The sequence below is a fragment of the Antennarius striatus genome, chromosome 19 (assembly GCF_040054535.1).
Source record: "Antennarius striatus isolate MH-2024 chromosome 19, ASM4005453v1, whole genome shotgun sequence".
Classification (NCBI taxonomy): domain Eukaryota; kingdom Metazoa; phylum Chordata; class Actinopteri; order Lophiiformes; family Antennariidae; genus Antennarius; species Antennarius striatus.
Window position 1 is genome coordinate 7,186,761 of NC_090794.1, and position 14,114 is coordinate 7,200,874.

Sequence of the window (14,114 nt, forward strand, 5' to 3'; positions counted from 1 at the left end):
TCAGTTTTTGTGTTCATTTTAAGACATTTGGACCACATTTGAACTTTTTAAGTTGCAGAAATAAAGTGTTAGAAAAAAACTTACCTGGACACATGATCAAATGTCTTAAATGCTTCTCACCTTAAATAGAGATCACTATTCAGTAATGATATGGGTGGATGTGACTGGAATTCCGTAGGATCTTTGCCCTCTTCATATATATCAGGACGACTGAATGCATCGTGTCCACAAAGGGCCACACTTTTGGATTCTCGTGCACTGTGATAGGCTTTTAATACTACAGGGGACACTATATCTTTAAAGGTCTTGATGAATTCATCAATATGAGCATTTTTGCCAGGACTTTTATTATTTTTCATTTTTGAAATTGCTTCTTATATCCCACATTCTTTATGGGTTCATGTACTGCTTTGATTCTGATAGGGTGGGTAGTTTAATATCCTTCGAGTAGTGCATTAACTGTTCGCTGTTAGAAAAAAATCTGTATTTCAATAGAGGGGCCTAGACCGAGGAACCTAGATTTCCATGAATGAGTCTGCAATTTCCTCAGGCTTTGAACCTTTATTCAATATTCACTGAGTGTTTTTTTTCCTTAGCCAGTATCTGTTAGTTATATTTCCCCATTTGGAAAAATTTTGCCCTGTAAATCTTGAATTACCCTCTCTTTATCAGTAATTAAGGTACTTTGTGCTCTCCATACGTTGTTCAGGTAGTCAGTTTATTCATGAATTTATATCTTTAGTTCCTTAATTGTCTTCACTTCCCTCAGCCTCGCTACATTACTGTCTTTTTTTTAAAAAAAAAAAAGGGTAGTTCATGTGTTGAATTTGTACCAGACTCTATGGGTTGTTCATTTAACTCCCTGCTAACTTGTTTATTCTCTGTGGCATTACTAGAGCCTGGGGCATGACACAATGCATGTCTTTATTAACAAGAGTCCGTTGTGATAAAATTTAAACACAGTTTTAATAAAAATTGGGCTATCCATAAACAAGCATTTAATACATTCTTACTGTTGTTGGTTTTTTTTGCTACTCTCCACATATATAGAAGGTGAATACATGCTCAGTTCCTTTATAAAAACCATTGGACATAATCTGATCTGTTTTTGGCTCAATCTGACTTCCCCTTCCTCCCTAATAAATGTGATCTTCAGTCTGAATCTAACACACTCCTTCTTTTTTCTCCTTTTCAACAGAGAGGGCGGATTCATTCTCTTTAGCAGCCTCTTGTGTCACAAACTCATTTGAGCTGGCAATGCGCTGGGTCCTGTGGATCCTGCTGCTTCATCTTCAGATGAAGTTCCCTGCAGCACAGCCTTCTTATTAAGATATGCTTATTAGCTCAGTTTCCACGAATGAGCCAAACAGGGACACTTAAGGCTCGGCCGATTCCATCTGTGTCACTAAATTTCCCTCAAGGCGGCGTCTAATGATTATGTTTGCTTTTTGCTGCAAGCAGAAATACTTACATTTGGGCTGTTGTTGCAGATAAACACACATTACACTTTCTTTTTTGTTACTTGGTGTTACAATAAACAAATTATTAGACAAAATTTATTAGGTGTTCTTGTGAAATGAATTCCCAAACACTCAGTTGTTTGATTTATATTCCAGGTTGAAACGCTCATTTAAATTTCAGTTCACACTATCGACCACCTGGAGGCACTGCAGCATCACAGCACCGAGCATCTCCTATAAAAGACTGTCTACTATGGTCTGCTGAGAATACCATAACTTCTGCCATTAATTACACTCTGTATTGACATGGGGAGATCAAGCTGATAATATTTAATGGGCTCTTTGACGTTTAATCGACTTTCATTGTGTCAGAATGTAGAGTTTGTTTTCATTTCATATACTGAGAGATAGTAATTCTCATCAACAATGATGTCTTTTTCAAAACAGCCTTTGCCTATTAGCTATAACTAATGAAGGAGAAGTAGTTCTTCCCCTATAAAATTAGGTTTTGTAGTATATTGAACACATGTATTGAATAAGGGTTCTAAATCCATGTTTACCAGAATGTGTAAAAGAGACACTATTTTCACTGTTTACAAAAATGGTCACATTCATTGCTACTGAAATTCTTGGAAACTATGCTTTTATTGTGTGCTTAGAGCTCAACCCAAGGGTCAAAAGCTCATCCCAGCAATCAATGTACTTTCAACACCACCTCCACCCCTGTGCAAAGCCACAAGAACAACACTTTCCCAAAGCTGGAGTTTGGCTGATCTTCTGTGAGACCAGCTAGCAGTATCTCTGAATTAGGCTAAGCCGGGATGGTGAGAGAAGGAGCGGAGATGTCTGTTACGTACAGTTGTTTAACAGTGCTGGTTTTGATAACGGGTTGCACAGGGGATGAGTCGACTCTACCAAAACCTGAGAAACACATCAGCGAACCTCTGCAAAAGCAACAAGCGCTCATCTGGCGGCAGCAGCTCAACACTTCAGCCCTAAACACAGCCTTGGCCTTTGAACCATATCATGACCTTGCCACCAGAACCACTGCTGAGCCCGGAGCCCAGCAGGGGCAAGAGCAGCAGCAGCAGCGCAACATCTTGTTCTCACCCTTCGGCCTAGCATCAGCTCTGGCCCTGTTGTCCCGAGTGACTGGGTCCGAGAGCCGGAGCCAGGTCCTGGAGACCCTGGGGCTCCCAGCCAACTCTACCGAACAGAGCTTTGAGGCCACCATATCTGCTCTTACAAACCTGCTGCATAGCCTCACTCTCCAGGAGGGAGGGAACGGAAGTGGGATTCAGGGTTCAAAGTCTGATGATGGAGAAGGAACAGCTGATTGGAGTGGAGCTACGGCAGAGGTGGAAAATAAAGGGAACGCAACTGGGAACAGAGCTGATCAAGATGATGGCAGGAATGAGGATGGGGCTCATGCTGGGGGTCAGTTAAGACTGTGGAGCAGCCTACATGTTGAAGGAAAACCCACTCTAGACTACGATAACTTCCTGTCCAAGACCTGGCACGCTGGACCTTCCCTTTTCAACACCAGCCTGGAGACATTGATGAAAGACTTGCAAACTTCTGACAAACTTGAACTTAACAATTATGTCTATTTCAAAGGTAGATTTTTGTAGTTTGGGTAATGAGAGTCACACTTCAAACCAACATGGAGATTAATTATGGCTTAACTGATCAGAAACACCTGTTTTTCCAAGCCATTTTTCAAGTAAAGGGATTTAGACTTTCTTTGCAGACCACAGACGTATTGAAGTCTGAGCAAATATTTCTTAAAATCTGTGTTTTTTAGCCCTCACGACAAACAAATCCATACACATGATAAATGTGGTAAATCGAGACACGAACAGAGGATGTTGTTTCATAGGTGTGCTTTGGACATAGGTGTGCTTTGCAGTGCAGTTTTATCACCAACCCAGTGCCACAGATTTGCATGATTTGAGAGAAATGTTGTCCTGCTGGCTGCAGAAAAGTCCCCCTTTCTGCCCTGAATGTTCATTTCACAACTATTATACCTTTCTAATATCATTTTCAAGAACCTGGTCTGACAGTCAAGTGGCTTCATGTATCCAGCAAGGGATCCCCTCTTGTGTATTGTTGAATGTTTATCCAGTCCTCTTCATGTCACTGTGTGAAGTTACTGGATATTTGCAGGAGCTTGAGCACTCTGTTGACATGTTGGTCAAGAGCATCTCAAACACATTCCATGGGCGATGTATCTGTGGAGTATGTGGAATGTCCAAGGGGTATGATGCTGGTAGCTTCCAGAAAACCAAAGGAATGGTACAAACACAGGCTTCAGGAACTTCAAATTACCTTCCCAGCTTGAACCATAACCTCGTTGCACCGAGACACTCTGCTCCCCTCTGACAGCGAAACTCCTCTCCCACACAATGCCATACATGCTGTCTGCCATCTGGCCAGTACAGCATAATCTGTGATTTATTCATGACGAAAAAAACTTCTTCAAATTGCCAGACACCATTGAAGGTGAGCATTTGCTCACTCAAGCTGGTAATGATGATGAACTGCAGTTAGTTCAACGCCCCGGTGAGGATGACGAATATGCAGATCAGCTTCCTCGAGTTGCAGAAATTCCATCTTCGTCCAAATCAAATATTGCATCAGCTGTTCGGGAAGCAGGGGATCACGCAGGTGAAGAAGATGGACGTGGATTCCAGGCCGGGGTGGTTACACTGCTCTTGTGAGTCCGTGTTGGATGTGCAGCCAAATCCTGTGAAATAACATCAGAAATGACTGATGGGAGTTAAATGTTTTTCCGTCACAGGCAACAGATCTGGTGGACATTCCTGCAGCCAACATGCCAAATGCGCACTCTCTCGAAATGTGGGACATCTGTGGCATTGTGTTACGTGAGAAAACTCCACAGTGTTGAGTGGCCTTTTGTGGTGACCAGTCCAAAGCACGCCTGTGCAGTAATCATACAGTTTAATCAGTGTGCTCTTATGCCAAACCGGTCGGTTGGATGGATTATTTCGAAAAAGCTCACTAATACACAGTTAAAAAATACTCAGAGTGTGAGTGAAACAAACCTTTTGTGGGCATAGAAAGAACCCTGTTTATTTCAAATTATGAAAAATAGGAATGATAACAAAACTGTTTAAATTCAATACAAAAACAATTCCAATCCTACATGTGTGAACCATAAATTGCACAGCAAACTGAGCATCTGTCATTGTTTTGCATGTAGATTGGTTGCTCACTAGTCACAGTTGTTGGTAGCAAATTCACACAACAGATGATATTTTTATTCGCCAATGCAGTTTTCCCCTCACATTTCTTATTTAACCTATTCCATTCATTTTGAACACACATGTCAGGTTCTCAACCGTTTGAGCGCCGTCAGACGGTGCCACGACGCTTCAAGTTGAATGCAACAACCAGCGTGGAGGTGGAGATGATGTTTAAGGATGACTCCTCCGAGGTGATGATGCTATACGACACCAACTGCTCTGCCACGGTGGTGCGGCTGGGGCTGGCCGAGACGGAGCGCCTGGCCTCGCTGCTGCTGCTTCCCAAATCTGAGCTGCAGCCCATGGAGGACTGCCTTTCCGACAGCCGCATGAGTTTTTGGCTCAGTAACCTGAAACCTGGGTAGGTGGGAGACCACATTACTGAAAAACAAACCTTGTCGAGCAAACATCTCACTCTTATGGTTTCCTAACAGACTTTTTTTTTTTTGTCGACAGAGTCTTGGACAAGTGAGTAAGAAATGATTGCACCTTATGTCGTTTTGCATCAGCTTTTGAAATACATCAGATTTTGTTTTTTAGGTTTTGGTTTGACAGATACAGACTTTACGAATACATTTCTGAGAGCCTATCACTGATCCGTAGCTGCTCGGGAATATACTGTATATGAAACTGATTTGTGTATGTTTGAAGTCCTTGAGTTTTAGGATTGCAATCTCACACTGTGGTGTTTATTCAATCTCTTCTTGAAGGCAGGAACAATACCTGATGTGATGTCTCTGACGACAGGGAGAGAGTGGGTGGGAGTGGGTGTTGGGGGGAGGTTAAGCTGTTTTATGTTGTTAAAGCAGAGTGGAGAAAGCTGCTGTCAAGGCATATGGTGTTACTTCTCACTGAAATGAATTTCTAAAAAAGTTTGAAAATGAGGCGCAGAGAACCATGTAGACAGTCTGACTCACATACAACTTATTTAACTCGGTATACTGTAGGTATACCGGCCATTTTTAAAAACATCCTGCTTCTGAAAAAAATTTTTTTTTTACATTGCTATGCCCAGCTTAAATGAAAGTGGTTGGTACTCAAATCATTTAATATTTTCAGGTTTTTCTAGAGGCACTAGACCTGTTTAACCTCAAATACAATGAAATAATAATAGTAATAATAATAATAATAATAATAATAATAATAATAATAATAATAATAATAATAATAATAATAATAATAACAATGATATATCAAGGCTTCTTTTCTGTGTTTAATGATTCTATTATACTCATTTCAGGTATGGCAGTAGCTCTTTACATTATCACAAATCAACATTTTTTTAGAACACAGTAAGGTCCAAAGAGCAGTGGACCCCCCCCCCCACACACACACACATGCACACACTTTTGACTCACAATATCAGGTCCAATGTGGAAGCAAATACATGCCACTAGCATTTTTATAAACCCTGTCTGTGTGCTTAATTATAACAATAGTTGCAACATTGATTTTTGCAAAAAAAATTCTCTCTTGATCTCGCAACACATTCTCACAAATAAATGTACTTTGTTAAGTTAAGACTGTTAGGGATTCCTCTTGTAACTTCTCTCTTGTGCAGCTGACCCAAAAAATAAAGTCTGACCTTTTTTCCTGTTCTAAATATAACAAAAACAACATTTCATGTTTACAATATTTTGAACAAAAAAGATGCCAGAGGGCATAGCATGGCAAATGTGTGTAAAAAAGTCATAGGGGAACATGTTTTCACCCGACTAAAAAACATACTCCTCTTATTGTTGACCCAAATGAACCATCTTCTTATGTACACTGCTGTTTAGAGGCTTTCTCTCTCACACTTGATGGAGAGGCTGTTGCCTGGTTTCCAATTTGTCTGAATGGTCTTTGGAATATTTTTTCCCAACATTTTTCCATGTCTTTTTTTGAATTCTATGGTCACTCTAATCAGAAATGAATTCACCTCTATAGTGAATAAACAGAAAAATCTAATATCCTGTACAAACAAAGAATGGCAGCATTTTAAGATAGATAAGATACGGTATAGGTTGCCTAAGTTTTTTTTAATGTGCTAGAGCTGACCCTGTTTTAACATGTAGAACATACATGGAGGATATAACATGCATACAAGGCAAAGGTTAGCATGTAAACTAATGTTTGCTTATCCTTGAGTACATAGCATATTGATCCATGCATGACACAGAGCAGCAGCCTCTCTCTGGTCCCCTGCAGTCAGTTTCTTTCTGTTGTTTGGTTGCATGATGAATGATGCTGAGTAGATTCTAAATCAGCAGTAATTACTGCTCCCTATACATCAGTGACTAAAAGCCTGCAGAACGGATTCCACTTGTTGTAACAACACAATTTTAGAGTAAATCCATTCACACATTGATTGTTGTTTTCGCAGGCGGGCAGAAATCCTTTTCCCAAAGTTCCAACTAAGAAAATCCTACAATTTAGAGAGCCTCCTGAGGTACTCTGGAGTATCGACCGTTTTTTCAGAGTCGGCTGACTTCTCAGGAGTTTCACAGAAGACGCTGAGACTCGTCAAGGTTAAGAGAGAACACGATTACATACTTATCCTATTTGTCAAAGTGAAAACCATGAAGCTACCAGGCTTTGGCATACTGACGTTTTCCTCCTCTTTTCTTTTCTATTGTGTACATTCACACTCTTTATCCTTTCTATCTCTATTCTTTTCTGTGTTGTGGCACTCAGGCTCCACATGAGGTTCTGCTTGAGGTGGAAGAAACTAAGTCAGAAGATGTGGGGAGGACCGACATCATGCTGGACTTCTCCGTCCCACCGAGAATCACCTTTAACAGGCCGTTCATGCTCATAATCTATGATGATCTCACGGGGCTTGTTCTGCTCATTGGGAGAGTTATCGATCCCACAGAGTGAGCACTGCTACTCGCCTTTTTTTCCTCCCTTTTTTCTTTTGTGATATAACACTGCATTAACTTGCTTTATTTTTAACAGCTTTTTGTCCCAATTTTACACCATATCATTCTGGGGAAGAATGCATTTCCAGCAATTTTCCCTAAAGTTACAGAATGTGTTTTGCTTTATCTCCAATTCCGTGAACATTAAAGGATGATTTATAGCTCATTTCTCCATTTTCACCAAATGATGAAACGACTTTTAAAAGGCTGTAATTTATCCCTGTGACTGAATCTCAGCTATTCTTGCAAAAAAACCCCATAAAACACCTTTCTTCCATTATAAAAGCATTTTCTCTTTTGTGTTTTGTTTTTCACTCCACAGCACTCTTCCTGTCCTTTTAAAAAAAAAAATTATTGGAAAAACATCTTGGCTTATTTGCCAACACAACAGAGTTTACCAGTTCCTGGACAGCAGCTTATTTTTATCTCAGGTTGTGGAGATGTCGCTATAATATTTAGCTCATTGAGGTGATGATGAATAGAGGACGGTTTGATGAATAGGAAAACAGATCTATCACGGTAACACATGTCAGCCCATTAATCAAGATTGGTCCACTTGGCTCCTTGAAGATTTGTCAGCCAATAGGAAATAGGTAGGATCATCAAGGAAAGGATACACTTCATGCTGAGACTGACTGTTGTCATGCACAAATAAGCTGGTATTTATATCAATATACACCAGTGAGTGGTGAACATGAGTGGATCTCATGTGTACTGTACACTACAGGCTTCTAGTGCCAGCTGCAGGAGGCAGCACATCACACATGAAGCTGAGGGACATCTTACTATACAAAATGTATATAGCATTGTTTATGAGTGAGTCACTTTATTATGCATACTTGATCCCTGTGAAATGATTCATTTCATTCTTGTTTGTGCAGTACTTCTGCTATTCTGTTCAAATATGAATGCTGTATGACTCGTTGATCATCCTGACATTTAATAATGGTGACGGTGGTATCGCTGCTGCTGATGGTTTAAGGGTACATGTGATGAATAAATGGTACAGGCGCTATAAATAGACGTAACTGTCTCTCACTGTCGTGTGTAATGACAACTGCTCGGGCGCTCTAGGAGAATTCTACCAATGCAACATGGGTGGTCCTTTGCAGTTCTTTTCCATTGAAGGTCATATTAGAGGTGGAGCTGGAAAGACAGTAGTGCAAACAGTTGTGCAAGATTTGTTACACAAATGAGTAGTAATGGGAGATAAACCTGTATAGACTTTGGTTTTCAACCTTGAATCTAGTTTTTGCTCTTGGTCACATATGTGGACAGAGGACAGTGGGTAGAACTTCCTTCTGTTTCTGAAAATATCACAAATGACAAATTGTCTGTACATGTTGGTGCATTTGTCATCTGGGGCTCCATAGGGGCTGTTACCACAACAATGGTTCTTGTTTCATAATGTTAAACTTTGGTTGTGGTTCAGCTGTTCATTTCCATGATGATGGCTCATTGGGTAGCCTGAAAAGGCAAACTTTTTAAACTGGTTCCAGACTATAGTAGAAACTAAACCATTACAATTGTCGTAGAAACTGACAAAAACAAAATTCCTGCAGAAAGTGTTGATGCAACCTCAGTTTGTGTCATGTTTTCAAGTCTTGTAGTCATTTTGTAGCCAGTATTATTTGTTAAGTAATGCCTGAGCAGTGGATATATGCAATTTCCTCCGGGATTAATAAAGTATCTATCTATCTATCTATCTTATTTGTGGACAGAAAAACAACACAAACAATGATGGCCTTTTTGGTTTTGCTGCAGGTTCAATTTATTACCACTCCTCTAAAGTAGATTTGCTGCACATATACAGTACTATGATTTGGATAGATAAATCAGAACTATTAATTTCCTCATCCAGAGGTAGCTTGGCAGCGAGGGTAGTAGCGGCCAGCATCAAGACAAAGACAAGACAGTAGGATGACAGCCACTAGTTGTTTAATTTTCAACATGGATCCATCACCGTATCTGTCTCTGTGCCCAGTATGTGGTGTGTCCTTGTCAAACCAGCGATGGTTCACAGCAAACCAAAAAGCTAACTGACAACAAATGATCCGGCACCAGACAGCGAGGGCATGGGGGGCTTTATTCACCTGAAAATTCCACACATTTGACAAGAGCAAATTAGGATAAAGTGTGGGAAAGTAGCAGAGAGAAATGTATTACTGTTTTGGGATATCATTGAACACAGCACTGACATATTTTGTTTTTATATTTTGGAGCCTAATATCAAGAACAAATAAAGGAAGGACATATCGGCCTTGGACCGGGAGCTACGTATCTGTCTCTCATTTATCTTCCAGAATAGAGGGGGCGAGTTTTTCCATATCCCTCAATTTGTCTTGACTTTGAGCGTTACAAGCAAATTCTAAGTCTTTCTGGCTAAGATCTCTGTATTGCTCCTTTTCTTGCCTGATTATGAAAGTAGTATCCAAATGACTTACTAAACGTGCATTCAGAATTTCAGTACTTTGTTCAATGTTTAATTATGTGATGATTAATGTCAGCATGAATTTATATAATGCAAAATGTTACAAAGAGATATATTTAGACAGAGAAATTTTATATTGGACCTTAATCTGTAGTCAGGCTGTGTCGAGTTAGTTGTGTAAAGTTCACTGAAGACAGGTGTGATAAGACAGTCTGTTATTTTAGAATAGAAAGTGGGGGCTCGTCTTGGTTAATTTTTGACTGACCTGTCAGCTGACTGTCCTCGCTTTGATATATAATGGGGAAAATTCTTGCAAACTGTCTGCAGCAAAGAGGGCATCAAAGGTAAATATGACACTTGGAATATTTCAGTATTTCTTTCAAGTTAGATAGTGGATTTGAGTGTGTAATAATGTAGTTGTGTTGACATGTTTCGAAAAAAAACCATATGAGTATGTTTTTTTAAATTTTTATATACTTGAAATTTAAGTCTATTATGACCAACTGTGGCCGAAACCATTTAATCTTCCTTGGTTTCTTTGGACAGGCTGTAAAGATGCGTGGTATTATTGCTAGTTGCACACTTGCAGCACTGCTGCTGGCTGTAGCCTGGGCAGACCACCATGGCAAACACGATAATGACCACCAGCACCACCAGCACAACACTGAGCACCACCAATCCGGTGATGACCACAGCCATAACCATGGAGAAGAAATGAGCTGCCACATGCTGGCCCCTCACAATGCCGACTTCGCTTTTGCCCTCTACAGAAGTCTGACAGCCAGAACAGTGGCTGGAGAGAACATCTTCTTCTCACCACTGGGCATTGCCAGCGCTCTGTCCATGCTATCTACAGGAGCCAAAGGAGAAACCCATCAGCAGCTATTTTCCACCTTGCGCTATGGGAATAACAGCCAGGAAGACATCAACAAAGCATATCAGCATCTTTTTCACATGTTTCATCAGTCAGATGAGAATCCAGAGTTTTTTCTCGGCAATGCTGCTGCTGTGCGGACTGGCTTCAGTCCTCTGCAAAAGTTTGTGACAGATGTTGAGAACAGCTACTCTGGTAAGCTCCTCAATGTTGACTTCTCTAATCCCGAAGAGGCTGCAGGCGAGATCAACCAATTCATTGCAACCAAAACACACAACATGATCAAAGATCAAGTGAAAGCCCTGGACCCTGACATGGTCATGGTGCTGATCAACTATATCACCTTCAACGGTAGGACATGTATAGACTATGTATGCAGATAGCAGGCCTATTGATGAACACATTTAGAAATACCGTCTATACAAGTTCAGTTTATGTTCTCTTGTGTAGTTTAATGTAATGAAGGATCGTAATGGCACAAGTAGGTAAATTGGACAAATGTTAAAGACATAATGCAACACAAAAAAATTCATTACAATGTTTTAGTATCCACCTCTGTGACACATGTTAACTGCATTGATTTCCTGCCTTGGCACCATACAGGAGAATGGAAGAAACACTTTGATAATAAACGGACAAAGAAAGAAAACTTCCAGGTGGACACAACCACCACAGTTGAGGTTGACATGATGGAGAGGATGGGTCGCTATGAATTCTATCATGATGCTGAAAATCACACAAAGGTCATCATGCTGCCCTATAAGAGCAACACCTCCATGATGATTGTTCTGCCTGATGAAGGCAAGATGGAGGAGGTCGAGGGATACATCGACAGGGCCCACATCATCCACTGGCACGACTCACTCTACACTAAGTAAGACATGACTTCAATTTTATGTCATATCGTCATTCTCATGGATGTAAAATGTGTCATCAGCTAACAGTTAAGGTGTTCATTTTGATTAAAATATTCTCATTTAGTGCAGGTAAAGTTGAATAAACAAGCTATAAAACAGCTACAGTTCGTCTTCCGGTGATTCAGACCTTGTTGATATTCTGTTTTGCAGTTCTGTCGAGCTGTCAATGCCAAAATTCCACATCAGCGCTAAAGCCCCCCTGGACATCTCCCTGAAAGAAATGGGAATAACTGATGCTTTTGGAAACAATGCTGATTTCTCTGGCATATCTGAAGAGGTTAAACTTAAAGTCTCAAAGGTGGGTGAGGCAAAAATGCTGTCCTACCAAGACAATGAAATATCCACACTGACAAACATTCACCGGAGCAGATATTGCATAGTCACTTTACTAGCTTGACACTGATTACTTCTGATTCCTCCACAGGTGTCCCACCAGGCTGTGCTGAGCGTATTTGAAGCAGGAACAAAGGCAGCAGCCGTCACCACCGTTGAGGTAATGCCTATGAGTATGCCCGAAACCATGAAAATCAACAGGCCCTTCTTGACCTTCATCCTGGAGGACACTACAAGGAGCATCCTTTTCATGGGCAAGATAAGCAACCCCAAACCCATGTAAAGACATGATGGAGATGGATGTTACATTTCATACTTTCTCATGCTGTAGTAAGTTTTAGCCGCTTTTGAACAAACCTCATCATCAGGGAGCTCTGTGAGGATCACAGTGACATTTAGAATATTTTGATGATAATGTACACAGGTCTATCAATAAGTAACATACGTGAGAGATTATACATTTCACAATCTGTCATTATACCGTGTGTAATCTGAAACTGGATAGGTGTCTTAAAGTCAAAATACAACTGTATATATTGTATGCAATACAAAGCATCAGCAGACAATTTAAGTCACTCTGTTATTGTACTACTGCTGTTGAAATGAAGTGAAATAAACATTTGGAAGAAACCACTGCTATTTTATGTTTCATTTTATATTTTATGTTGTTTTAGTTTTTCTGATGCAATCAGGATGCAATCAGTCATAAATCCTTAACAGCCAAAAAGCATTCATCAGTGGAATACTTGCGTTTCATGTGGAAAATGTGCATCCTTGTGAGAAAAAAAGAAACATAATTTTGTTATTACAATTTCACTTCTAACATATAATCAATACCAAATGTAAACTAATAATATTTTTTATTTATATAATTTTAACCCATTAGCTCCAGTCACTAGCATTGATTTAGGACTCCCTCATAAACGCTCAATGGATGAATAGCAGCTGATTTTAGCCCAACGGAATGAATTCAAAGGCTGTTTGAAGATTATGGCCATAAACCACAATTTACAGGCATTTGGTGTGGACTGTACTAAAACTCCATTGAGTAAAATAAGATGTCATTTTTGTTATGCCACCATCATTCATCCATGTCATCATTGTCCATCAATTCATCTGTGTAACTCTTAAAGGGCTATTGATATTTATGTATTTCTATTATGTGGTATTATAGAGGTTATGGTAAATACTTTCAGCACAAAATGAGTTTTTCTATGAGCAAGTAATCATTATTTTCCATTTTACATAATGAACAACCTTAATTTTTAGCGTGACATTGAGTTTTTTAAATTCACTTTGGCTACGAACAAGGTGAAGGACTGTATTAACTCCCATTCATCATCAGAATAATTACCTAAATAAACAAAAAAAGAGACACCTTTCATATTTATCGACAACCCATTTCACGGATTTTGATTAAACTTATTAGAAGAATGAAGCATTTTTTAACAAATATCCTGATTACACAAAAACTTGTGGCATGGATCAGACAAGCCAAGCAGGAGAGGTTAGCCTTGGCTAAGCAGTGACTGGCTACAGTGACAGATGAGCCACTGTAGTTTGTTTATTCTTTTTCTTATTTAGTTTAAAATAAAGTGCATCACAGACAGAATGCATTCATTTGAAAGGAACATCTTGAATTGGAGAGGCAAAGAATTTGTACTTCTATCTAGCAGCACTTTTAAGCTCAGGGCTCTTTTATTTCCATTTAAAGCCCTGGTTGTTAGTTTAAGAACCAACCTTGTTTTGTATTGACTTTTAGTTTTTTTGTGTTTGATCTAAGCCAAAATTGCAGATGTCCAACCATCCCTGGACCAACTGGATCAACTGGACTTTGGTCCAACAAAAGAAGCAGTTATAATACAGATCGAACTGAACCATGGTTCTGTTTGTTCAGAGTGTGGAAGCACAATATTAGATGACTTGATAA

At 39.7% G+C, this 14,114-nt stretch overlaps 2 protein-coding genes across 2 annotated transcripts; both read left to right on the forward strand.

The window, feature by feature from the left end:
• The first annotated feature begins 2,201 nt into the window (after nt 1-2,201).
• Nucleotides 2,202-7,899, forward strand: LOC137613717 (alpha-1-antiproteinase 2-like). Its single transcript, XM_068343126.1, has 4 exons — nt 2,202-3,077; nt 4,814-5,087; nt 7,092-7,236; nt 7,403-7,899. The coding sequence occupies exons 1-4, from the start codon at nt 2,282-2,284 to the stop codon at nt 7,586-7,588; spliced, it is 1,401 nt and encodes a 466-aa protein (XP_068199227.1). The 5' UTR covers nt 2,202-2,281; the 3' UTR covers nt 7,589-7,899.
• A 2,445-nt stretch (nt 7,900-10,344) lies between these two features.
• LOC137613433 (alpha-1-antitrypsin homolog) lies at nt 10,345-12,814 on the forward strand. The gene is made up of 5 exons (XM_068342651.1): nt 10,345-10,404; nt 10,607-11,285; nt 11,538-11,808; nt 12,002-12,149; nt 12,276-12,814. Exons 2-5 carry the CDS (start codon nt 10,616-10,618, stop codon nt 12,465-12,467), a joined length of 1,281 nt encoding a protein of 426 aa, XP_068198752.1. The 5' UTR covers nt 10,345-10,404; nt 10,607-10,615; the 3' UTR covers nt 12,468-12,814.
• Nucleotides 12,815-14,114: the final 1,300 nt, after the last annotated feature.